This window comes from Hyperolius riggenbachi, chromosome 3 (assembly GCF_040937935.1).
Source record: "Hyperolius riggenbachi isolate aHypRig1 chromosome 3, aHypRig1.pri, whole genome shotgun sequence".
NCBI lineage: Eukaryota > Metazoa > Chordata > Amphibia > Anura > Hyperoliidae > Hyperolius > Hyperolius riggenbachi.
Window position 1 is genome coordinate 261,834,753 of NC_090648.1, and position 27,569 is coordinate 261,862,321.

Consider the following 27,569-nt stretch of genomic DNA (forward strand, 5'->3'; position numbering starts at 1 on the left):
AATGACGTAATGCCGCGTTGTTGAGTTGTGCTGTGTGTCAGCCTGTGTCCTCCTGGGACTGAGGTGTCATCAGGAGTGAAGGAACAGTGATCAGGTAGCTGTATGACTGCCACTGGCAAGTATATAGTATATTCCTGCGTGCACTGTTAGAATGCATTCTACATTAGAGTACACTATATCGCATTGTGCTGAATGATTAAGTACATTATACATTATGTTATCTTGTGCAAAAGAACATTGTTGGTGCAGGCAATTTACATCACAGAACATCTAGTGTTAAATAATTTTTAATATATATTTATATACTTATTATATGGTGTGTTATGGTGTATTAGTTACTACAGAAGCTGCCTCCATTGCCACATTGTTACATTTTTGTGGTTCACTGCACTCCCTGAGCCCTTGCAAATAAATATAAAGCAAAATAGGTTCTGATGCCCAGAGAAACTCATCACAACTATCGATTTGAAAATTATTACACTGTTATTATTTATATAGTAACATGCTGTGCAGCGCTTTACAGAGTACAGTCATGTCACTAACTGTCCCTCATAATCTAATACCGATCATGGTCCTATGTCCATTGTAGTCACTCTAAGGCCAATGTAGGGGGAAGCCAATTAACTTGTGTATGTTTTGGGGATGTGGGGGAAACTGGAGTGACCAAGGACCTAGTGCTGCAAGGTGCGAGTGTTCTCAATTATGCCACTGTGTTTTGCTGCAAAAAAAAAAAAAAGTTAATTTTTTTGTTTTAAAATGATTGATTCATTTCAATGCAATCAAAATCCTATTCAATAAAATGATCACATCTAATTGCCCAATCTGTTGCAATAATTCATTCTAAAGGGAATTCTGCAGTTTTCATTATAAAATGAGCACTGCAGAATTCTTTTTTGAGTTACAGATTCTTAAAAAAATTCATGTTTCAGCTGGCAGCCAGCTAAGAATATCCAACAAAACCGTAGTCTCAAACTGTACATTTTGCAACCTTGGCAACAGTATATTGGGTACTTATCCGTTAGCCGGGCGCATCCGGCAGGTGGCGACAAAACTCCACAAGAGTTACATCTTTCCCTACTATCCATGGCGGCCTGGAGGGGGAATAGTAATTAGTGCCACCTGCCGGATGTGCCCGGCTAACGGATAAGTACCGTATATTGTGTACTCTGTTTGGAGTACTGTTATGCAGTAACTCCTATCTTGCTGCAGGAGTAATGATCGAGCTTTTGTTATGTATTTACTGTGGCACCTTACAGAGATCGCCAGTCAGATCCCTTTAATTCCAGCTTGCGTTCATATATTGCAAATTGTATGCAGTTTGAAACTGAGCTAATCATTTACACTTCCTACTGTCTTCGGCCCAGCTCCACATGGCGACACGGTATACAACTATGCCAGCCTGTTTTTCCAGGATGTGCAACTAGAGTTAAAGTGGATCCGAGGTGAACTTTTACTCATTGCATAATTGTGTTCCTTTCCTATTGTTTATAGGGCATTCCTCAAGCCAAATACTTTTTTGTTTTTGTTTTAATACTCTAATTCCCTATAAACTAAATAAACCACGCCCACAGGTTTTCAGAGAGCCTTGGCAGTAGCAAGGGCTCATTGGAGTTCAGACTGGGCAGGAGGAGGAGGATGTGTTACTAGCCACTGATTTCAGAGGCAGAGGAAGGAGGGGGGGATTCGTTTTTTTTTTTTCACAGGCTTAGTGATCAAGATGCAGATAAGCCTGCCTCTGTGTAATGTTTACAAACAACATGGCTGCTGTCATTGTACCACAGGAAGAAATATATATATATATATATATTTTTTTTTTTAAGCAATACCAGTTGCCTGGCTATCCAGCTGATTTTCTGCCTCTAATACTTTTAGCCATAGACCCTGAGCAAGCATATGCAGATCAGGTGTTTCTGACATTATAGATTTAGATTGTAAACTTGCAAGGGCAGGGTTCTCTCACCCTTTGTGTTTTTATTATGTTACACATTTATTCATATTAACTCTGTCACTTTTATTACCAATTCTGTACTTAGTACTGACTCTGTATTTTGTACCAACTCTGTATTTTGTATATTGGTGTACATCATTGTCTGTATTATTTTGTACCCCATGTTTGTGTCTTACTTTGTACAATGTCCCGGAGTATGTAGGCGCATTATTGTCAGATCTGAAAAGATTAGCTGCATGCTTGTTTCTGGTGTTATTCAGACACTACTGCAGCAAAATAGACCAGCAGGAAAGCCAGACAACTGGTATTGTTCAAAAGCAAAACATGTGGCAGCTTCCATATTTTTCCCACTTCAGTTGTCCTTTAAAGGGAACCTAAACTGAGAAGGATATGGATTTTTCCTTTTAAAATAATACCAGCTGCCTGAGATTCCTGCTGATCCTGTGTCTCTAATACTTTTAGCCACAGCCCCTCAACACACATGCAGATCAGGTGCTCTGACTGAAGTCAGGCTGAGGCCCAGTGCACACCAAAACCGCTAGCAGATCTGCAAAATGCTAGAGTTTTTTTGAAGCAGATTTTCAGAGCGATTCTCTAAACATGCCTAGCGTTTATTGGAGCGTTTTTGTGTAGCAGATTACAAATATTGTTACAGTGAAGCTGTTACTGAACAGCTAATGTAACAAAAATGGCTGGAAAGCAGCTCTGATCTAGCGTTTTTCAGAGCAGTTTGAGCTTTTCCTATACTTTTACATTGAGGCAGAAACGCTTCTGCAAACCGCAAAAGTGCTGCCAGACCCATGTTTGCGGTTTGCTAAAAACCTCAAACTGTTGGTGTGCACCATCCCATTGAAATACATTAGCCAAGTGTTTTCACAGACGGAAGCGGTTTGCAGAACGCTTCAAAAACCGCTCGATGTGCACCAGGCCTGAGATGGATATGGATGTTTCCTTTTAAAGGATACCCGAACTGAAATTTTTATGCGCAAGCGCAATAGTTGCTTTACGTGATGTAACGTTCGTTCTACTCCTATAAAAGCTAACTTTACTTAGGTCGTTCTTTCGTCAATTAAAAGTTTGTTCGTCGTTCAAAACGAACGATCGTTATCGTATGTGTGTACGTAGCTTTAGAGACACAGGATCAGCAGGAGAAGGCAACTAGTATTATTTTAAAAGGAAAAAGCCATATCTTTCTCAGTTTAGGTTCCCTTTAAGCTAAATTTATTCATTGCAGTAAAAAGGAAATTCCAGTTTTATTATTAAAAATTCCCATGCTCAACTAGCACCAATCTGCTAGTTTTAGTATCAAATTGCCATGCCCCGCAGTTGCTGTTGAATCCGGTTTGTTGCCTTTTGTCTTTTTTTCCCATCATATATGATATAGCCCATTAGCTTGCTTCTTCAGGCAGGTATGATTTCTGATAGGTACCAATTCAGTATGCTATCACCTATGCCTAGTTTATGATTTTCTATATACTGTTTTATAGTGCTAATTTAAAACCTATGTTTTACGAATTTATATAGAGTTTTGCTTCCTGAAAATCTTGTACGTCTGATTTTTTTTTTAAATAAACAGTACTATTACTATGGTGCTTTCCAGGGCTGCGGAGTTGATACAAAAATCGTCTCCTCAGTTTATGAAACTACCGATGCTAGGTACCCAAAAATTGCTCATACTCCAAAGCCCTACAGAGTGGGTACAACGATATTCAACAGAGAGAAAAAAAAAAAAAGGTGGTCGCGCATCTAACCAAGATGCACCTGACATTACATAGGGCTACCTAGCCTCTTAAAGGCACAACTGTGCTCATTGCAGTAAAACAGGTGCATTAGAACTAATGCATCTCACAATACAAATAATGGAAGCAAATCCATGCGTTACACATTATTAACTTATTAGGGGACCTTACCCTTGTCTTATTGAGAGAGACATCAGTTCAGTAGCAGGGACGGCTCGTGCAGCCTTCTCTAGGGGTCCCCGCCCTAACCTACGTTTAAAATCACCCAGCAATATGGGAACATGCTTGCAGCATTGCCTTGGGAGCAGCAGGCCATATAAAGGGGAAGGGGCGTGGCGTGGGCGGCGCCCCAGGTCCTCTCACTGCCTGGGGACACCGCCATTCAGTATGCTATCACCTATGCCTAGTTGATGATTTTCTATATACTGTCTTATAGTGCTAATTAAAACCTATGTTTTACGAATTTATATAGAGTTTTTTGCTTCCTGAAAATCTTGTACGTCTGATTTTTTTTTTTTTTAAATAAACAGTACTATTACTATGGTGCTTTCCAGGGCTGCGGAGTTGGTACAAAAATCATCTGTCTCCTCAGTTTATGAAACTACCGATGCTAGGTACCCAAAAATTGCTCAGACTCCAAAGCCCTACAGAGTGGGTACAACAATTATCAATGATCAGACTCCAACTCCTCAGTTTATAACACCTCCGAATTCAGGTACCTAAAAATTACTCTGAGCCCTGCTGCTTTCACATATCAGTGTGATTCTGTACAGCTATTATGAAGATTTCTTGATAACAAATGATTCTCTTTTTCAGATGTCATAACCATCTTAATTTGAGTTTTTACACAAACTATGGATTCCTGTGAAAGTGAGAGAAAAACAGCTGATTCATGTAACAGTGATCTGGAGAGGAATAATACCAATGAAAAACCAGATCCGCTAACATGTGATCTTCCATTTTATGTGTGTGAGTTTGTGGAGAAGGAGGTTGGAAACGACTTTAAATCCCTAAAAAAGGTTGCCAGTCTTATTGAGAAAATAACAGAAGAGAAGAAACAGCTTGAAGAGCAAGTAAGCCACAATACTGTCTACCAATGGATTTTAGCTTTTGCTTGGGGGAGGCATCTTATATGCTTTTTGCACTGAGGTCAAATTTGTATGGATTTGTTTTTGGATGTCTGAGATTTTTTTTCTTTTTTATTGCTATCATAAGTGCACTTCATATTTCCCTTTAGGTTCTTACTGTCTCTTCTGAGGCCCCAAAACGAATTCAGGCTGCTTTAAGCAATGCAGAAGACACCAAGTCCTCTCTTGCCACTCTTATGGAAAGAGAAGCCACTATCTCTGAATCAATTAGCAAACACCTGACGGATGCTGCACCATGGATGGAAGATTTAGGGGTCTTGATAGAACAAATCAATGAAGTGGAGCGACACCTATCTTACCTGAAGTGGATTTCACAAATAGAAGAGCAAAGGTGAGCATCTGATAACTTATTGTTATCTATGCAGAGCTAGCTGTTTGGTTTGCCAAGACTTCGGAAGAAATGCTCAATAGATTACTAGTGACTGACATAAGATTGTGTGAATCTTTACAGGTGGATATTAATGTTCTCTTTTGTCTCAACAGTGATAATATCCAGCAACATCTTATGACCAACAACGTTGCTGAAGCAACAAATACCTTGGTTTCTATGGCAGAGCTGGCTATGAAGCTCCAGGATTCATCCTGTGTTCATCTGCTGAAATTTATACGATCCACTGTTCATTTCTGGCACAAAATTTTAAAGGATAAATTAACAAGGTGAATGTTATACAAGGGACTTAAAGGTTTTTGTATCTACATACTTTATTCATTAAAAACTTATAGAAAACCTTACAGCCAATTTGGTAGAGAAAAAGCCAACTTATACGATATTTATAAAAGCTGTACTTTGTGAGATATCCATACACATACGGTCATGTTTAGCTAGAGGACCTTCTACACATGCTTATTACAGAAAACTAAGACATGTGATCTGATCATCTCAGTCAAAGTAAATCCGATACATGTAGCCTGTAGAAAAATGGGCACGATAATGGATCTAACTCACAAGATCCACTCTGTTCTTAAATTGATCTACTGGTAGATCTATGTCTAACCAGTTACAGGCAATGACCCATTGCCCAGCATTTATCTATGAACAATTTATTGAATTTAGAGACTCCTAGGCCTTTATTGTTAGGTGCCAACAGTAAGCCCTGCAGTTCATTAACTGTAATAACTACCCAGTAACTTGCCTGAAGATATCCCAGAATTCTGATAAAAATACTGGTGATTAATTTAATCTCCAGAAAATGTGAAGCAAATCCCCTTTTTCCCCATATCTCCCTAAAGCAGTTAGAGAGAGTCAGAAAATATTCTATGTAGCCTTGCCGGGATGAGATGCCATTAAATTAGCAGTTTTGCAATTATTTTTGCCCTGTTCATTGCAGCACTTAAAGCTGTTTTTTGTTTTAGTTTTTTTGTTTATTTCAACATTTAACTTCCTCTCTGCTCTAAAAGCTTAGCCACAGCATGATAGCCTTTAGGGGAAAAATGTATTTATATCTCTTATTACAATTTATGGAAATGCTAAATGCTCATTGAATCTCCTTTTTAGCACAAATTAATTTTCAGTTATGCACTAATTGACTTGCAATGTCTTTTCCCTGATAGTGAATCTTCCTTAACCGTCATATTGTCACTACTATTTGGATTATGTTTTCATGGACTCACCTTTTATTTTTCTCCCCCTTTTTTGTAGTGATTTTGAGGAAGTATTAAACCAGTTACAGTGGCCTTTTATCAGTCCTCATCAGTCACCAACTCCAGCATCATCGCCATCGTCCTCATCTGGGCTCAGTGACGTTTACGCTAACTTGGAATCTCTTTTCTCTCAGCTCCTCAAACTTCAAATTTCGTATCTTTCAGGTGTTTTTTTATTTGAGAAACAGTTACAGTATATTCTGGTGTATAAGACTACTTTTTAGCTCTTGAAAATCTTCTGAAAGGTCAGGGGTCATCTTATACGCCGGGTGTCAGGTATTTTATTTTGAAAGTGGAAACATTATTAACAGTGAGCATTCCATGCTTGGACATGGCATAGATTCAGGACTTTATTCATAAAAGTCAGATGTAATCTGAAAATGTAGATCTTTATGGTAAGTAGTCGGGTTCATACTCCAGAGCATGTTTGAAAATCTCTGGCTGTTTTGCAGCATCTCAGATTATCTGAGACCAAACCCTTGTTCAGATGCTTATAATACACAAGCATACTGTGTAGTAAAGGATACCATTATTGACTTCCTTGCAGCAGTTCAGAAAGAAAATGTTTAGGTTAGTAGGGGAAAGAATATTGCAAAACCAGGAAATCAGTGCTTGGAGACTGATGCTGGAAGTTGTTAACAAAGTAGAAATCCACTTAAAGTAAAAAGCAGCATAGGATTCACTAAAATCGAACTCCTCCTTTATCGGTCAAATAGCAATATATAAAATGGTACTACTACCCAAAATGTTATGCATATTCTGCACATTCTCTAAGACTAACACACAGCTGTTTCTAAGAAGAATATAGTCTGTGTATGTGTGTGTGTGTGTGTCAGCTTGAATCTACATAAATAAAACCCTATGCATAATCCTCATGTGAGCTGAAATGAAAATCTGCTTCCCTCGTGTTTGAAGTTGCTTTATATTTCCTTAACCTGTGTACTTAGAGATGAACTGATAAGTAAACCTAAACAGATGCCAGAGAAATTCTCCCTCCCATCCTCTCCTGCCATCATTCTTCCAATGCAGATTATGTTGTCACCTCTCCAGAAGAGGTTCCGTTATCATTTTACAGGGAACCGGCAGACCAATGTTTTAAGTAAGGTGGGTACTTGTTCTTCTCTCTACATGCTTACTAGCATGGTCACACACATTTTATCAGGGCTGTGGAGTCGGTCCAAAAATCCACCGACTCCGACTCCTCAGTTTAGGATTCCTCCGGCTCCGACTCCTCGACTCCGACTCCTTTAATTTAATTACAATTTTGTTGATTAACAGTATGTAACGTGACATTCGTCTCTTAACTGCCAACGCTTAGGAATTTTACAAGACAACTGAAGTGAGAAGGATATGTAGACTACTATATTTATTCCCTTTAGGCTAAAACTAGTCCTTGGTAAGAGTACTTTTTTAAATGTACAGACCGGAACAAAGAACATCTATCAGGCCCTAGGCAATGTAACTGTGGGTACATGTAAGAATGATGTGCAGGTACTCTGCAGGGAAATGAGGAGATTCTTCCTCTATTACACATTCTTCATGCACAATCTGAACCAGGTTTATGGGTGATAGACAACACCTCTGTGTTCAATGTGCACAACATTCTCAGTGGATTCCCTGCAGCTCTGTGGGGAGAGCATATGTAGAGTATAGTACTACTGTGTAACAAAGTAAACCTGAGACAGATGAAATTAAAGGTTTTTTTTTTACATACCTGGGGCTTCCTCCAGCCCCCTTCAGGCTAATCAGTCCCTCGCTGTCCTCCTCCGCCACCTGGATCTTCTGCTGTGAGTCCAGGTACTTGAGCCAGTCGGGCGTAGTGCGCATGCACACACCGTGCCGCCGGGAGCATACTACACCTGCGCAGCACTATTGTGCAGGTGCAGAATGCTCCTGGCTGTAGAAGCTGCACGTAGCCAGACTGCTCTGACTGGTTGAATTACCTGGACTCATAGCAAAAGATCCAGGTGGCGGAGGAGGACAGCGAAGGACCGAATGGCCTGAAGGGGGCTGGAGGAAGCCCCAGGTATGTATAAAGCTTTTCTTTTAATTCGCCTCAGGTACCCTTTAATTCATAGTTACCAAACCAAATTTTAACAACATATCAATTTATTTGATTTCATGAGCAAAGAGAGTGCACACATTTGCATAAATCAGCATCAATGCAGAATTATTTCCATCTCGTTGACCATCTCTATTAGTGACACAGCTACACATCAGGCTTTATTCTTACAGCATAGATGTTATTTAGTATATATAAGAGATTCCTGTGTACACATCATATTTACAGTCACAATCAGATATGTATATCTGACCTTAAAAATACGGGGACTGCTTTATTGAAGCAGCACAAGTAACTAATTTTGATTGGTTTATTTCATTTTTGTGGACTAAGCACAGCTATTACTGTATATATACTGTATATATACATTATTTTTAATGACTATTATCTGAGAAATAGAACATTTTATCATATTTTCTATTTTAATTACAGTTACAAATTCAGTCGGAGTCGGTGCATTTTTTCCCGACTCCGACTCCAGGCACCCAAAATTACTCCGACTCAACGACTCCGACTCCACAGCCCTGCATTTTATATGGTCATAAAGCACAGACATTTTATTAAATGTCGTATTCGCACCAATTAGTGCACAAATACGATGTTTCGAAACATCCATTTTGTTTTAAAGCGATCCGGAGCCGAAGCTCTGGATCAAAATTGGATGCCTTAAGAGAGGGAAGCCTCAGGATCCTATTGAGGCTTCCCTCTCTACTCAGATGACCCTCGTCGCTGAGCACAGCTCCCCTCCAGATCAGGGCTGCGCTCCTTCCCGTCCTGCAGCATGGCTGCACAGTAGTCACGTGAGTACGGCTCCGGTGTACTGCGCATGAGCAGGGCAGGCTCACACGGCCACAATAGAGGGAGACGAGCTCTGATGTTATTAGCAACAATGCATTGTCAATGAGCTTCATTGGGGGGGGGGGGGGGGGGGTTGTGGCACGCTCAGTGATGGGGACATTAGAATAGAGAGGGAGCCTCTCTCTTTAGGTAATTAATTTTGTACCTGAGCTTTGGCTTGGGTACACTTAAAGGACAACTGTAGGGAGGCGGCCATGTTTTTTTTTCCCTTTTTGTGCAATACCAGTTGCCTGGCTGTCCTGCTGATCCTCTGTCTCTCTAATACTTTTAGCCATAGGCCCTGAACAAGCATGCAGCATATCAGGTGTTTCCGACATTAATGTCGGAACTGACAAGATTAGCTGCATGCTTGTTTCTGGTGTTTTTCAGACACTATTGCATCCAAAGGCAGGGCTGCCAGGAAACTGGTATTGCTTAAGGAGGAACAAATATGGCAGCCTCCTTATACCTCTTTCTACAGTTGTCCTTTAAAGTTTTTTAAAGATTGGTACAGCTTGAGTGTAAAAATATATATCAGTTGATTGCTTTATAATTTTTTACACTTGGCTAACAGTCCAGTCCATCATGGGATAATTTGGTTTTATTAATACTGTCTATATTGAAGGAATGATGTTACTTTTGCAAATGTATAAGCTGATGCTGGCATTTGCTTTATCATGTGCTTTTTAATTTTTATTTCAGCCTGAGTGGTACTTTACCCAAGTACTTATGTGGATTGGGAACCATTCAAAATTTTTACATGAGAGGATTCAGCCGATTCTGACCAGGACAGGCTCCTCAGTGAATGCTAAAGTAAGTATTGAATGAAGAAGTTTGGGTAGAGGATATTGTGATTTTATGCTGCAAGCAACTTTTATGAAACACCTGTAATGTGAAATGCTTCCGATGCCTTTATTATCTTTTTGTGATAAAGTCTGGGGGATCTGTTGTGCCAGACAGTTGATACTGGACTTTTTCTATTGGTACTACAGAAGATAGTAGTTCACATGGTTTCCTCTGTTAGGTGAAGAAATAGGCAGAATTTTATATAAGGAACGCTCTTAGTCAAAAGTATGCCTAACTGATGCAGAATATCCACATACGTACGTGGGGGGTGTGAACATTTAACTAAAGTGATGCTTAAAGGATATATGAGGAAAATGTGAAAAAAAAAATCAATTTACTTACCTGGGGCTTACTCTAGAAGCCTATATGTCCCTTGCCTAAGCTCCGCTCCCAGCAAATCTTCCAGGGTCCCCTCTGCAGCATCTGCCGACTTGGCCAGGTCAGTGGCTTCTGCACATGTGCGCGGCAGTGTCACTCGTAGTCGCACTCCAATGTAACGGAGCTGTGCAAGCACAGGAGTACTTCAGCTGTGCAAAACGCTCCCAGCCATAGGAGTATGACTGCGAGCAGCGCGGGTATGCACAGAAGCCACCAACCTGGCTGGGTCGGCAGCCACTATAGGGGACCCTGGAAGTTTTGCTGGGACACATTTCCCTCATGCATCCTTTAAAGGATACCTGAAGTGACATGATAATAGACGTGTGTATTTACAGTGATAAATACATACAAATAACTAGGCTGTGTTTCTTTTTTTTTCTGCCTGAAAGAGTTAAACTTTCAGGTATTCAAGTGATAGTTTCTCTCAAGTTGCTGTAGCGTAAGGAATTACAGCTATAAAACACTATTCTGGCACAGATTGGCTTCTGAGAGCAGGGGTTAAATAAAAAAGGTTAATGGTTCATCTATTTTAGCTTCTGTTACACTTTTATTAGACTGTGTCAGCATATGAGACCATACAATATTAAACATTCTTTTTTTAGCTGATACACAGAAAATAAAACTGCCAGGATTCTAAATGTATTTTTTAGCAGTAGGACGATAGATACAATTGTTAATCTCATCAGTTTATTTTTACCATTGTATTAATCAGCCCTTAGATTGTAAAATGATACAATTTCTTGTCTCCTGTTTGTAAAGTTGCTGCAGATTATCATTCTGATATGTTTCTGTTCTTGTTTCTAGATGGAGTTCACCCGTGGTCTTGTAATGCTGGTGCTTGAGAAGTTGTCCACTGATATGCCGTGTTTGCTGTATGATGATGTCCTTTTCTGTCATCTGGTGGATGAAATACTTTTGTTTCAAAGGGAGCTCCACTCAGCACATGGCTACCCAAGCAGCCTTCCAAACTGTATGCACATCCTGTCTGAAGACACCTTTTTTCAAAGATGGCTGACAGTGGAAAGGAAGCGTAAGTGAAATAAATCAACTTTGGGGTGTTTGAACTGTACCAGAAACAGTTTTTTTATAAACATTACTAAACATAACGGGCGCTAGGACTCCCTCACAACCTCCCGCCGCACCACCACCGTCGCCACATGTCAACACACATGTGCGGACACAGGTTTTATTAGGTAGGATAACATTTGTTGGTGATTCTTCTCAGGGCTACTTGAATTCCTAAATATTCTAATAAAAAAAAAATTTAATAAAATTACTTCAAGTGTGGATCTAGGCAAGAAGAAAGGATAGTTTTTTGTTTTAGTAGTATTCAAACTTGTATCAGGGCGGCCTGTCCCAGCTACTGTAAAACAGTAATATGTGACACTGCTTCACTGACTTGCCAGTGGTTATCCTTTCTGTTCACACACTTGATCCATTACATAATAGCTGATGAATGCAACCATCCCAGTCTGTCACCCACTGCAGCAGGAGAGCCATAAAGAAGACAGCATGGTATATGTAGACTAGTTTTGCTGTTATTAGATGATTCCTTTACTTCAACCATCTTCTGTCTATAACACACAGCAATCCTGTCTCAGCTGCTATGCCTTCAGGCATACAGCCCATTACAAGCATTGAGAGCAGTTTAACACTTCAAAATAATACCGCAAATTAGCAATTTTGAAAGAGTATTTGTGAATGTTTTTTTTTTTTTTTTTTTTGTTATAACCGTGTTTATAGTGGTTTTATGACATTACAACACACTGTCAGCTAAGCTAATATAATGCAGAAATGTTAAAGTGAGCTGGTATACCACAGAAACAAACTTGAAAGAACAATAATTCTGCATCTGAGCAGCGTTCCTGTCCCTAAATTGTCATTCCCCTGGCCCCTTACATGTAAGAAGACTGCTCTGTGACCCCCTCTTTCCCCCATATCTCCCCAGCATTTATGTGTACATGATCATATGGGAGAACAGCCTGGTATGCCAGTTGTTCCAACACAACCGCTCCACCCTCTGAACCAGAGGGTGACAGAGTGAGCCATGTTGGAGGGTTGTGCAAGCTGTGGCACCCTTGAAGAGGGGTAGAGCATTGGGGGACACAGAGAAAACAATCCCATTCCCTTTCTGTCCAATATGGTCATTTTACCCATTGTGTCCAACAGGCATATCCTTTTTTTTTTTGGGTGTGTTTTCATAGCAGTTCATTTTATATTATTATTTAGTATTTATATAGCGCTGACATCTTGCACAGCACTGTACATAGTATCTTGTCTTGTCACTTAACTGTCCCTCAGAGGGGCTTACAATCTAATCTCTACCACAGTCATATGTCTATGTATGTATCATGTAGTGCATGTATCATAGTCTAGGGCCAATTTAGGAGGAAGCCACTTAACTTATCCGTATGTATTTGGGAGGAAACCCACAGAGACTCTGGGAAACATACAAACTCTGTGCAAATAGTACCCTGGCTAGGATATGAACCAGGGACCCAGTGCTGCAAGGCAAGCATTCTAAGCACTACGCCACAGTGCTGTCCATTTAGATTTGTTAGATGCTGAGTCTGATGTGGGTTGTGGCTGGACTCCAGAATGCCTTGTGTGCCAGTTCTGCCGCACTGTCAGCAGTGCAGTAGAAGTATAACTGTTACTTCTCCCTAAGGAGTAAAAAGTCTTAAACACATCTTCTGTTACTTGAATTATCAGTGGCTCTAGAGAAGATGGACTCCATGCTGTCTTCAGAGGCTGCCTGGGCTTCACAGTACAAGGATATCAGTGAAGTGGATGAGATGAAATTTCCAGACTGTGCCGAAACATTTATGACTCTGCTGCTTGTCATCACAGGTAACCTGCTATTTCCCCTATAAGTGCCTTCGGTCCAAGAAATAAGCCAGTATATGTCTTTCATGTGACTATACACAGGTCATTAAAATAATTTCCTATATTATCAAATTGTGATGTGCACATTACTGTATGAGTAATCTCTGTTTTGCTACCTGACCCTGACCTTCAGTGGAGCAAAGTCAGAGTGAAGCATTTCTCAAACTTCCCTGCTTATTGTTGCCCAACAATTTTCTTCTCAACACGCACGCACACACACACACACACACAGACACACACACACACGATAAATCCTCAGGGGCTTGTTTTTTCTTTTAAAGCAGGAGGGTCAGCCATACCATTTTCTTCTAGGTTATCTCCGGGGAGATAAGGTTTCATCTTCTGCTTAAAATACATTTTATGCACCTTACAACTGAAAAAATACCAAAAAAGTACTGTACTGTATTTTTCTTTTGCGCAAAAGGTGGATCAGCGCAACACCAGGCCGCCTCCGAATGGCCTCCAATCAGAGGTGCGCTGAGCCCCCCCCCAGGAACTACAAACGCACCTTGAACCCAAACAGAAGCTCTGCATATACACCAAAAGCATGGCTGTTAAGTGGGAGCAGCTGACCAAAAACGAAATAAATTAGTACATAGCAAGGAACCGAGCATACACATAGGTTAGGATTTAGTTAGTGTTAGGCCCCTCCCATGGAGGATCGACTTCTTCGCAGTGGGAGGGACGAGTACTTAATGGGTTGCATGCAAGCTGTTACAGGAAACTAACATCCTCCTCCAGTGGTAGACAGGTCATGTGTATGCTCGGTGTGTATTATATCCCACAAGTGGGGCTTGCACTCTTTTGCAGGTAGGCACTTGCCTGTTTTTAAGTAGCGCTGTTCATTTCCTTGCTATGTACTGTATTTTTTTCTTGCTTTATGGTGGCTGAAAATTTAATTTTTTATTTATAAATTGAGAAAATCTCCCCCAGGAGAAAACTTGAGAGAAAAAGTAAATTGGCATAGGCCCTTTGTTGTTTATGAGGTTGTATCATGTCTCTGGGCACTTTTTAATACACTGATACAAAGGGTTTTATTTGTTTTTATCACACATTCTTTATGTTGGCCCTCTGACAACCAGTGATATCTTGTATTGATCTTTATTAGAGGCCCAATTTGTTATAGGTCCTGGATTCATAGCTTATTGCCAGATTGGGCACATTTTTCCCCCAACCTTTCCCTGATGCTCCTGTTAGCCATTTTTGCTTGTTGTGCATATTGACTATACTTGTACAATTTATCCAGATTATGTAAGAAATTGATCAGATCGGAACAAACTTAAAGGGAAGGTTCACGCAAAATAAAAAAATGAGTTTCACTTACCTGGGGCTTCTACCAGCCCCATGCAGCCATCCTGTGCCCTCGTAGTCACTCACTGCTGCTCCAGTCCCCCGCTGGCAGCTTGCCGACCTCGACCAGTAATGGGTAAAAATGTTTGTGTTAATGTTCCTGCACTAGCGGGAATGCGTAAAAATGTACGCAATGCGGCCCGCCGACCTCCGAGGTCGGCAAGCTGCCAGCGGGGGACTGGAGCAGCAGTGAGCGACTACGAGGGCACAGGATGGCTGCATGGGGCTGGTAGAAGCCCCAGGTAAGTGAAACTCATTTTTTTTTTATTTTGCTTGGACCTTCTCTTTAATAACACCAGTCAACTGCATCAGTTACCACAGCTCTGATCCAATAAAACTGGTAGCTGAAGAAAAGGTTCAGATGGTTTAAGTGCATTTTAAAGAGAACCCGAGGTGGATCTTCAGTGGGCAGATGGGACACAGAGCCATGTTCTCTGCCTAATGACATGGCTCTGTGTCCCCCAACCGCCGCTCTCTGCCCCCCCTACCACCACTGCGCTATAGCTCCCCGAGTTTAGTGACAAGATTTGTCGCTAACTCGGTAAACAGAGGGGAGAGGAATTCCCTGTTTAAAACGCCCACCAGGGGTGTTCCTACAGGGTTTCCTGCGCTGCCTCCTTCGCCGTGCCTCCTGCCGCTTCCCCGCGCGCTATAAGAGATAACACAGTCTCTCAGTGCAGCCTCGTGACCCAGGGGTCATGCAAGTGAAAGTGGGCTATTGCAGCCCACGGGAGCGGCGTTTTTTGCGGCTACCTGATGCGCTCAGCCCTGCGGATCAGGTAGCCTACTTTTTTTTTTTTTTTTTAGCCCACCTCATGCTCTCTTTTTTAAAGGAGTTATCAGGCAAAAAAAAAAAAAAAAAAAAGTTTCACTTACCCTGGTGCAAGAACATTAACACATACCTTTTTACGCGTTAGTAGTTGAACACATAAAAATGTACACGTTAACCCTCCTGGCGGTTAATTTTTTTTGCCAAAATGGCAAAAATCCTTTTTTTTTTTTTTTGTGTTTCATGTAAAGCTACCAGAGCGGTAGCTACATGAAACACCACTAGAGGGCGCATGTGTCCCTCTAGTGCGATCGTCGCCGGCATCAATAGCAAACAGGGGAACGCGTATATAACGCGCTCCCCTGTTTGGCTTCTCCTGTCGCCATGGCGACGTTCGGAATGACCTCATGGACGTCAGCCGACGTCCTGACGTCAGACACCTCCGATCCAGCCCATAGCGCTGCCCGGAACTCATTGGTCCGGGCAGCGCAGGGCTCTGGCGGGGGGGGGGCCCTCTTGCGCCGCTGCGTACGGGCGATCGCCGCAGAGCGGCGGCGATCAAGCTGTACGCGCGGCTAGCAAAGTGCTAGCTGCGCGTACAGCATTTTAAATGGAGCAAATCGCTCCACCAGGGGCTGAGATATCTTCCTGCGCGGCATAGCCCGAGCTCAGCTCGGGCTTACCGCCAGGAAGGTTATACCACTAACGCATAAAAATGTATGTGTTAATGTTCCTGCACCAGCGGCAATGCATAAAAATGTATGCAATGCGGCCCGCCGACCCCGAGGTCGGCAAAAACTAAACTAGCTGACAGAGGGGGACCAGAGCAGCAGTAAGTGACTACGAGGGCACAGGATGGCTGCATGGGGCTGGTAGAAGCCCCAGGTAAATGAAACTCCTTTTTTATGTTTTGCCTGATAACTCCTTTAAGTTGAGATTCCCATGCGGTGTGATTTAGTTTGTGCCTATTTGATGAATTCAGTAGTTTACATTTACCATTCATTAACATTGTTCATTTTATGGCAACCATAAAAGGTAAAGTGGTCTTATTTCCTTCCAAGAAAAACTTGTCGGCATCACTAATTGTTTCCTATTTCCAACTATCAGACAGGTATAAGAATCTGCCTACAGCAGAGAAGAAGCTGAAGTTTCTGGAACTCCAGAAAGACCTGGTTGATGACTTTAGGATTCGTCTTACTCAAGTAATGAAGGAAGAGAGTAGAGCTCTGCTAGGTCCCAAGTACTGTGCAATCCTTAATGCTGTTAACTATATAGCAACTGTGCTTGGTGACTGGGCTGATAATGTTGTAAGTACTGAATTTCTCCATTATCTCATCAGAATCATCATCTTTACCAACTTCCATCTTGCATGCAAAATGTAGGTTTGTTTTGCAAAAACTATACATATTTATGAAATGAGGATTTGTGCTTTAAAGGACAACTATTGAGAAAAATGTAAAATATGTATTTTATACAATTACATTTCTTCCAGAGTAAAATGTACCATAAATTACTTTTCTCCTTTGTTGCACTTACAGTAGGCAGTAAAAATCTGACAGGTTGTGGACTAGGCCATCTCCTCACAGGGATTTTCAGTATTCCCTTTTATTCTTTACAAAACACTCTCAAAAGTGTATATATACCAAGATGCTGGCTGACCACTATACTTGCTGACTATTTTGCCATTTGGACAGACCAACTGCCGTTCAGTAATTGCTTTTAAAAATAAAGTAGACCCTGAAAATCCCCCCCCCCCCCCCCCTTGAGGTGTTAGTAGTCCAAAACCTGTCAGATATTTAAGATGTATACAGCCTGCATAAATAACTGCAAGATAGTGAAAAAGGGAAATTATTGTGCATTTTACTCTGGACCAAATGTACATTTTATTATACGCATGCATATACATTTTTTTAACCTCCCTAGCGGTATGGACAGAAATGTCAGTTCAAAAAAACATGCTGTGAACAGTATAAACATGCATACACATCAATGCTCTCCTGCACTGTATACTAGACCCTTGCTTGACACATTTTGGCAAGTTACAGGAAAAAAAAAGTTTTAAAAATAAGTTTTATCACTGTTTGCACAGAAATCCTGGGGAAATTGAACGCTGGGGAGGTTAATTTTACATATTTCCTCAAAAGTGGTCCTTTAACTTTACGGTGTAAAGTCCTGGAGCAGCAGTTTGCAGGACATCGTGCGCAGGCTGCGTGCGCATCTCCTGTTAGGGGGCGGAGCTCCTCCCCGCCTTCAGCCTCCGAGCAGCGATCGCCGCTTGGGAGACTTAGACAGTCTCTTTACTGTTAGTACAGCGCTGCGATCAGCAGCAGCACTGTACTGGGGACAGCCGTGTCACACGGCTGTCCCCCTGGGGGACGAGAGCGATCGGCTCTCATAGGCGGAAGCCTATGACAGCCGATCGTTATGATTGGCTGGCTGGGGGAAGGGAGGGGTTGTTAAAAAAAAATAATGAAAAAATAACAAATTTATAAAAAAATAAAATAAACACAGGGGCGATCAGGCCCCACCAACAGAGAGCTCTGTTGGTGGGGAGAAAAGGGGGGGAATCACTTGTGTGCTGTGTTGTGCGGCCCTGCAGCTTGGCCTTAAAGAGACTCTGTAACATTAAAAACATCCCCTGGGGGGTACTCACCTCGGGTGGGGGAAGCCTCCGGATCCTAATGAGGCTTCCCACGCCGTCCTCTGTCCCACGGGGGTCTCTCCGCAGCCCTCCGAACAGCCGGCGACTGTGCCGACTGTCATTTCAATATTTACCTTTGCTGGCTCCAGCGGGGGCGCTGTGGCGGCTTTCCATTCCGAACTACACGGAAATACCCGATCTCATTCGGGTCCGCTCTACTGCGCAGGCGCAGGAAACTTGCGCCTGCGCAGTAGAGCGGACCCGACGGCGATCGGGTATTTCCGTGTAGTTCGGAATGGAAAGCCGTCAGAGCGCCTGCGCAGGAGCCAGGAAGGTAAATAATGACGTCACCGCTGCCCGGACTCCACGGAGGGCTGCAGCGAGACCCCTGACGGATGGAGGACGGCGTGGGAAGCCTCATTAGGATCCGGAGGCTTCCCCCACCCGAGGTGAGTACCCCCCAGGGGATATTTTTATGTTACAGTTCCTCTTTAAAGCTGCAGTGGCCAATTTTACAAAAAAAAGGCCTGGTCGTTTGGGGGGTTTAATAATGTGGTCCTTGAGTGGTTAAAGGGTATTATAAATCCCCAAATGTCCCCCCCTCCCCCCAAAGGAGATTTTTTTAACTGCGAGTGCCATGGGGAATAAAACAAGCATTTACTTACCATGGAGGGCTGCTGCGTAGCTTTCTCTCTCCCCCCACCTGTGCCCATATAGAAACCTTCATCTTCTCTCTCCTCAGCCGCAGGTTCCTGCTGGTTCGGCGTATGTATCCAGCTGTGTGAGGCATGCTGGGAGATGTAGTTCCCAGCATGCATTACACATCCCTGGCATGCATAAATCTTTACATGCTGGGGGAAGCCCAATGCATCTGTAACCACATCAATGGGAACTACACCTCCCAGCATGCATTGAGCAGCCAGGGACATACAAAGAACCAGCAGGAAACTGGCAACAAAGAGAGAAGATGGATGCTTGTTTTATCCCCCACAGCATCCACAGTTTACGAACTACCCTTAGGGGGAGGTTTGTTTAGCAATTATTATTATTATTATTATTTTTATATAATGCTGTTCAGATAACTTTGTAATAAGAATTGAAATTCTCACAGATGGGGACACAGTGCATGAGTAAAAAGAGCAAAATATTGTGTGTGTGTATGTGTGTGTGTGGCCAAATTGACCAGCTGCATAGATGTGCAGAACCCAAACATGGGCAACTTGCACAACTTCAATTCAGAACAGATGCAGTAAAGGAGGACATTGGCTATAGAAACAGCCTGTGCAAAGATTTTTCAACACTAGACTCTTTTACGACGATGACGTGCCCTCTCGGAGGAGACCTAACAATAACTGACAATTAAAGGAAAACTGAAGTGAGAGGGATAAGGAGGCTGCCATATTTATTTCCTTTTAAGTAATACTAGTTGCCTGGCAGCCCTGCTGATCCTTTGCCTCTAATGCTTTTAACTATATACCCTGAACAAGCATGAAGCAGATCAGGTGTTTCTGACATTACTGTCAGATCTGACAAGATTAGCTGCATGCTTGTTTCTGGTGTTATTCAGATGTTGCCTTAGCCAAATAGATTAGCAGGGCTGCCAGGTAACTGGTATTGTTTAAAAGGAAATAAATATGTCAGACTCCATATTCTACTCGCTTCAGTTGTCCTTTAAACATAGTTAAAACCTGGGGCTGCTAGCCCATAAATGGTCTAAACATTTTTTTTTTTTTACCAAAGAACATCAAGAAATAGGCAGTGCTCCTAGACTGCGAATGTAATGAAACCAACAGAGGTGTGCAGCGCTCCCCAGGGACTTATACACACCTTGAATGGAAATCAGATGCAAACTATGCACTAAACCCTAATCTAAATAAATTGAATGCAAACTGATACACATGAATGCAGCTAGCCAAAAATGTAAGGGCTCATTTCGACAGGCAGTTGAACTGTGTGCTCAGCAAACAGTTACCAGGCAGCAGTGAGCAGTTGCCAGGCAGCAGAAAGCAGTTGAGAGAGTTTGAGAGGCTTTTCACTGCATCAGTTTGCATTCAATGTATTTAGATTTGGGATTAGTGCATAGTTTGTATCTGATTTGCATTCAAGGTTTGTATGAGGAGCTCTGCACACCTCTGTTGGTTTCATTTGCCACCTGCCCTTTTCTTGCTGTTCTTTGGAAAAAAATGTGTAGACCATTAATGGGCTAGCACCCCCAGGTTTTCACTATGTTTAATTGTCAGATAGTAGTTAGGTCTCTTCCAAGAGGGCACGTCATCGTGGAAGAGTCCAGTATTTAACAATCTGTGCACAGGCTGTTTTTTAAGCCAATGGAATTGATTCACTAAGACAAATGGCACGCCTTATCAGAGTAGCATAGCGAACTCTACGAACCTGCAGGGGCTCAGCGCAGGACAAGTGGAGCTCTCGTCATTGGCAATTAGCAGGCATAAGTTCACTATGCTATTTTGACAAGGCATGTTAACTTTGATAAGGCCTGCTATTTGTCAGTGAATCAAGCCTAATGTCCTCCTTTGCTGTCTATTTTTGCTGTTCTTTGGGAAGAATATATATATTCCTGTTTGCCACATTATCCAAAACTAAAACATTTGTTCCCCCTAGAATTAGGCTTTAACAATACTGTTATATGGTAGAAGAAGAAAGCTCTTAAATAGCTCCTCCCACAGCAAAATTTGAAAAAGTCTAACACATCTTTATTCAACATTAGGTATAATAATAATCACAATATTGATGATTCAATAAAGGATAAAACCATTTAAAAAACAAGCAAATATTCCAACATATATTCCAACATGATCTCTGCTGCATATGAAACAATCACTCTAAATGCAATATATTGTATAATGACATAATGCTGCTGTCCGATATAATACCCCACAGTAGGCTAGCCTACTGTGGGGTATTATATCGGACAGCAGCATTATGTCATTATACAATATATTGCATTTAGAGTGATTGTTTCATATGCAGCAGAGATCATGTTGGAATATTTGCTTGTTTTTTAACCTCCCTGGCGTTCTGGGTAATGCGTACGCATTACCGGTTTTGTTAAATCATTTTTTTTGTTCTTGCTGTAGCCAGCTACAGCAGTACGCCATGTTCCCCCTGCCCCGCATCCACCCAATCCCCACCGGCCATACTTACACGTCCGAGATCCCGCGAGAAGCGTGATTTCCTATCGTCGCTTCTCCCGTTGCCATGGTGATGATCGGACATAACGTCATCGACGTCATGGGGAGTTCTGATCCTTCCCATAGCGCAGCCTGGCGGTGATTTGCCACGCTGCGCTAGGCGTTTCGGGGGGGGGAGGGGGCAGCCCCTTTAGCGGTGCATCGCAGTGAATCGGCGGCGATCGGACAGAACATGTAGCTAGCAAAGTGCTAGCTACATGTTCGGCAAAAAAAGTAAGTGAAAAGACTCTCCAGGGGCTGAGCAATCCACCTTGGCGTACATGGATGAGCTCAGCTCGTCCATAACGCCAAGGTGGTTAAATGGTTTTAATCTTTATTGAATCATCAATATTGTGATTATTATTATACCTAATGTTGAATAAAGATTTTAGGTATACTTTTTCAAATTTTGCTGTGGGAGGTGCTATTTTTTAAGAGCTTTCTTCTTCTACCATATAATTGCTCTTGTTTTGAGCCCTAGCACACACAGCTATTTGGTTGAGGTGTTGCAGACACTTTCCAGAAACTATCTTTAACAATAATGTTGGCTGCATGGTAACACTCTAGTGTCTGTGTTTTTCTATATATGTCTTGTACAATATTTGTTTCCAGTTCTTCTTACAGTTGCAACAGGCTGCCCTGGAGGTTTGTACAGACATAACCTCTAGCAGTAAGCTTCAGCTGGGACAGCTGGCCTCTATGGAAATATCAGTGTTTGATGATATGATTAATCTGTTGGAGAGACTGAAAAATGACATGTTAAGCCGACAGGTAGAGCATGTCTTCAGAGAAGTCAAAGAAGCAACAAGGATGTACAAGAAAGAGAGGTATGCCTGAATATATCAAAGCTTTGTACATATCAGAACAAGTACACAGATTCACTGCCATAAATCTGAAACCTTTGTTATAAACTGTTCTAATCACCTTTTTCCGGCACCAGCAACTCATCAGCAAGAGTTGCACACACGACTCATCACAGCAAGCAGGAGATAGACTTTCTCAGGCTTCTTCAATATTCACGTTATTTATTCAGGAAACAGAAATACAGATAGATACAGTTCATCATATATTAGCCACGCCAATCTTCATGTTGTGTTACAAGCTTCTTGATTAAACTTCCTGCTGAAGTCAATCAGGTACCTTCTTTCTAAACTACGTTACACTAGACTACCTATGTACAGCATACATTATATCAGATTACATATAGAATGAAAATACTTAGAAGTTCCAGTCAGCATTGAGAGCTAGTGTGAAAGTAAGAAGTAGAGCAGGAATCAGAGCCGTCTTCCAGCTCGTCTGCTTCTTTAATACCGACTAGGAAAGAGTTAAATATGACATCATCGTTGCCATCCCCTAGATCAGACTATTGGTTGAGCCCCCTCGTGGGGTCATAATACCCACCTACTCAATTAATATTTAATGAGGCTTTTGACATACAACAATTTGGTATTTAGAAAACAAGGCCTATGTTTACTGTTTTTGTGGTGTACGTGTTGAGGTCAGAGTAGGCCGGTGGCCTTCTAGGAACATGTTCTCAGTATCTGCGTGTATCCTCTGCTACACGCAGACCCTGAGAGGCCTCTGCCTGCATCACAAGAACTCTATCTATTTTAAAGGCATACACTGCGGACAAGCCTTTTACATAAGACTCCGGCCAAATAACTGAGGCCTACTTAAATTATAACAACCTTCATCTGTTCTGCTGATTCCAGGTGGCTGTCCCTGCCTTCACAATCTGAACAAGCAGTAATGTCCCTTTCCAGCACAGCCTGCCCTATGCTGCTGGCACTAAGAGACCGTCTTCTGCAACTGGAGCAACAACTCTGTCATACCTTGTTTAAAACTATTTGGCAAATGCTTGCAGAAAAGCTGGATTTGTATATATATCAAGATGTAAGTAAACAAGCCTGTGGATAACCAGTAATGATGAGAGGTCTGGAGGTTGATGGGATTTTTTTTTTTTGGTCTGCACAGATTATCTTGGCCAATCACTTCAACGAAGGAGGAGCAGCACAACTGCAGTTTGATATGGTGCGGAATTTGTTTCCTTTGTTTTCACACTACTGCAAGAGGCCAGAGAACTACTTCAAGCAGTGAGTATCCGGCATGTAACAGCATGCAGGCATTTAAAGAGTCTGAAGCCAAAATAAATACTTATTTTTATTGGCTATTTATGTTAAGCAATATGAGCAGTGCTGAAACGCTGCATTCCTGTGGCAGAACGAGGTCTTTATACCCCCCCAAATCCCCCGGGCCAAAAATCGGGAAGCATTTCCTGGTAGAGGCAGAGCTTTTCGCTGTAGCTTTGCCTCTACTGGAGTCAATCTCCAACAATTACTGCCTCTTCCTGCCCCTCTGTCTTCTATCACTGAGAGGGGTGGGGAGAGGCCGAGATTGACTCCAGTAGAGGCAGAGCTACAGCGCAAAGCTCTGCCTCCCTGGGCAGCAAAATCCACGACCTGGAAAGTTTGGGATTTGGGAGGTATAAAGACTTCATTCTTCCGCGGGAATGTGGCGTTTCAGCACTGCTCATATTGCTTAACATAAATAGCCAGTAAAAAGAAGTATTTTTAATGGCTTCAGACTCTCTTTAAAGGTGCAGCTTAGAAGCTGCAGCACACAACAGGAAAATGGTGACAGGGGCTCTTGGTTACCCTTCAACGCGCTTAAGCTCGCCAACTGCGCCAAAGTTTCCCCAATCTGGTGAGTCCTAATCTAATCTTGCAAAAATGCTAGTTTTTATTAGCTTTCTAGTGGGAACCATTCCAAAAGCCCAAGAGTCAACTAAATGGGAATTAAAAACACCACAGCTTCCTACTAGCTACTGACTGAACTGCTCATTTATATGCTTAACCTTCCTGGCGGTAAGCCCGAACTGAGTTCGGGCTATGCCGCCGGAAGGCACCGCTCAGGCCCCGCTGGGCCGATTTGCATAATTTTTTTTTTGCTGCACGCAGCTAGCACTTTGCTAGCTGCGTGCAGTGCCCGATCGCCGCCGCTACCCGCCGATCCGCCGCAATTCCTCTCGCCGCGGCCGCCCCCCCCCCCAGACCCCGTGCGCTGCCTGGCCAATCAGTGCCAGGCAGCGCTATGGGGCAGATCGGAGTCCCCTCTGACGTCACGACGTCGATGACGTCGGTGACGTCATCCCGCCCGTCGCCATGGCGACGGGGGAAGCCCTCCAGGAGATCCCGTTCTTTGAACGGGATCTCCGGATCTCCGATCGCCGGCGGCGATCGGAGGGGCTGGGGGGATGCCGCTGAGCAGCGGCTATCATGTAGCGAGACTTTGTCTCGCTACATGAAAAAAAAAAAAAAAAATTTAAAAAAAAAGATTTGCTGCCCCCTGGCGATTTTTTTGCAAACCGCCAGGAGGGTTAAAGTACTCCTGATGCGGCTATGACCATATTTATAAAAAAAAACATCAGATCATAACTCACCTACTCCGCTTTCCAAGCGCTGCCTTTGCCGACCTGCCAGCTCCACCATTCAGCCGCAGTGTCACGAGTGATACAGGATAAAGCTGCAGCCGCAGGGCATGATTAGTGGACGTTGCTAGGGGCAACAGAGGAGGAAACTGCCACTTCCTCCTGCCCGTTTTCGACGTTCGGTACCAGTCAAAAGTTTCGACTGAGTACTGCGGGGACCCCTGGGGGAGCTGGGACATGAGGATGGTGCTGTGCACTACATCACAGCACCACAAACAAAATTTAGCATGCGTGCCAACTACCCCTCTCAGTTCAGGGGTACTTTAACGGTGCTGTGCGTGTGTTATAACATGGTATATAATTTCTGCATCCCTGACTGGTATGCTTTTTAAACAAGTGGAAACCAAGCCTTATTGTAACTTGCTGCATGTTTAACCACTTGAGGACCCAGCCTTTACCCCCCTTAAGGAACAGTGTGTTTTTTATGATCTGTGCGGGGTGGGCTCTGCAGCCCCCAGCACAGATCAGGTTGCATGCAGAGCGATCAGATCGCCCCCCTTTTTCCCCCCCTATGGGGATGATGTGCAGGGGGGGTCTGATCTCTCCTGCCTGCCTGGGTGTTGCGGGGGGCACCTCAAAGCCCCCCTCCGCAGCGAAATTCCCCCCTCCCTCTCCTCCCTGTCCCCCCTGGTGATCGGGGATAGCGTCCTGTGCAGCCTGTGACAGGCTGTCCTCTGTCACATGGCAGCGATTCCCGGCCGCTGATTGGCCGGGGAATCGCCGATCTGCCTTACGGCCCTGCTGTAGCAGCAACGCCGTTCAATGTAAACAAAGGAGACAAACGTCTCCTGCGCTGATCACGGCTCGCAGGCTATTCACGGAGACCCGCTCCGTGATCTAATAGGAAACGGCCGCTCACGCGAGCAGCCTTTCCTGATTAATTAGGGGGCACCTGGCGACGCAGATGTGCGTCGCTGGTCCTCCAGCTACCACTTTGCCGCCGCACGGTATGAGTGTGCGGTCGGCAAGTAGTTAATGTGTATAATTCCCACAGTGTACATTGCCATTCACACACATAGTGTGCACGTTATGCAACGTCTACACCCACCCACCCACCCACACACATACACTTTCTTAATTACTTTGGGTAAATGGTATTTGCTGGTTGAAACTTACCACGACTTGCATTGTTTGTGTTTGGATAAATAAAGGGGCCCATACACCTAACGATTTTCCCGCCGATATACAGCAGATTCGATCACTGTGATCGAACCTGCTGTGAAATCGTCGTGCAAACGCTGACAGAACAATCGATTTCTGTCCGAAATCAATCGTTCCCGTCGATCCGTCCGTGCGGAAGATTTTTCTCAATCGCCGGCTGGTCGGGAGTGCGTCGATAGCGGCGTTCGAATGCCCACCGACCGCATTACAGCAGCAATACATTGCCTGTTCCGGCCGGTGCGACTCCCCCGGTCTCCGCTGTCTTCTTCTCCACTCCAGGGCTGCAGCTTCACTGAACTTCCTGTCCCGGCAGGATGTTTAAACAGTAGAGCGCCCTCTACTGTTTAAACTTCCCCTGGACAGGACGTTCAGTGAAGCTGCAGCCGTTCCGGAACCCAGTGCGGAGAAGAAGACAGCGGAGACCGGGGGAGTCGCGCCGGCCATATCAGGTAATGTATAGTAGGCGGCGGCTCCACAGATTGTGATCGGTTTCATTCTGAAATCTATTCACAATCTGTTTGCAGTAAAGGCAGCCATACGATCCCTCTCTGATCAGATTCGATCAGAGAGGGATCTATCTGTTGGTCGAATCTGATGGCAAATCGACCAGTGTATGGCCACCTTAAAGGGGAATTGAAGAGAGAGGTATATGGAGGCTGCCATGTTTATTTCTTTTTAAGCAATACCAGTTGCCTGTCAGCCCTGCTGATCCTCTGCCTCTAATACTATTAGCCATAGCCCCTGAACAAGCATGCAGCAGATCAGGTGTTTCAGACTTTAAAGTCAGATCTGACAAGACTAGCTGCATGCTTGTTTCTGGTGTTATTCAGATACTACTGCAGATAAATAGACCAGCAGGGCTGCCAGGCAACTGGTATTGCTTAAAAGGAAATAAATATGGCAGCCTCCGTATACCTCTTACTTCAGTTCCCCTTGAAGAAGGGAATTTTTATCATATTGTTTCAACTTTTATGACACTCAACACTGTTTTCCTTAAACCATTTCTCCAATCATCCACTACAGTGCAGATGGTGTAGTAATGAATTATTAATGTATTATTGCAGCGTGAAAGAAGCATGCATTATCCTGAACATGGGTGTGGGTCCAGCTCTGCTGCTGAAGGATGTTCTACAGTCTGCTACACAAAGTTTGGAAAGTTCAACCTTGAACAGCAAAGTGCCCTCTGCTACAGCAGCGCTCAATGAACTTGGGATCTATAAACTGGCCCCACAAGATGTAGAAATTCTGTTCAATCTACGGACCAATTGGCCCAATACTGGAAAATAAGATTTTATCAAAATAAATCTATAAACTTTCTACTACAGTTGTGGACATAAATTTTCCTACAATTGCATCATTGTATAGTTTAAACTGTGTTTTGAATAGATGTAAATATGTATTATAAAAGGTCAATTAAACTTAATTCAAAGAAAACCATATTGTATGTGCTACTCATACCATTCCCAGACTACATATTTGTAGTAGCCT

General features: G+C 43.1%; 1 protein-coding gene across 5 annotated transcripts; it reads left to right on the plus strand.

Moving 5' to 3' along the window:
- Nucleotides 1-27,403, plus strand: RINT1 (RAD50 interactor 1). Of its 5 annotated transcripts, none has more exons than XM_068276263.1 (15): nucleotides 1-115; nucleotides 4,242-4,402; nucleotides 4,504-4,760; nucleotides 4,925-5,166; nucleotides 5,319-5,492; nucleotides 6,475-6,630; nucleotides 7,424-7,580; nucleotides 10,078-10,188; nucleotides 11,404-11,629; nucleotides 13,312-13,449; nucleotides 16,712-16,911; nucleotides 22,046-22,260; nucleotides 23,146-23,326; nucleotides 23,408-23,526; nucleotides 27,146-27,403. In XM_068276263.1, the coding sequence occupies exons 3-15, from the start codon at nucleotides 4,542-4,544 to the stop codon at nucleotides 27,366-27,368; spliced, it is 2,361 nt and encodes a 786-aa protein (XP_068132364.1). In that variant the 5' UTR covers nucleotides 1-115; nucleotides 4,242-4,402; nucleotides 4,504-4,541; the 3' UTR covers nucleotides 27,369-27,403. The 5 variants fall into 5 exon arrangements, with proteins under 5 accessions (XP_068132364.1, XP_068132365.1, XP_068132363.1 ...); XM_068276264.1 differs by having other exon boundaries at nucleotides 1-94; nucleotides 4,218-4,402; XM_068276262.1 differs by having other exon boundaries at nucleotides 1-94.
- The last annotated feature ends 166 nt before the right edge of the window (nucleotides 27,404-27,569 follow it).

Excerpts from the sequence above, each read along its gene's own strand:
- RINT1 (XM_068276263.1), top strand. The coding sequence starts at position 4,542 with ATGGATTCCTGTGAAAGTGAGAGAAAAACAGCTGATTCATGTAACAGT. Across the intron at positions 5,167-5,318 it reads TCACAAATAGAAGAGCAAAG|TGATAATATCCAGCAACATC; the intron begins GTGAGCATCTGA and ends TTGTCTCAACAG. Across the intron at positions 11,630-13,311 it reads GCTGACAGTGGAAAGGAAGC|TGGCTCTAGAGAAGATGGAC; the intron begins GTAAGTGAAATA and ends TTGAATTATCAG.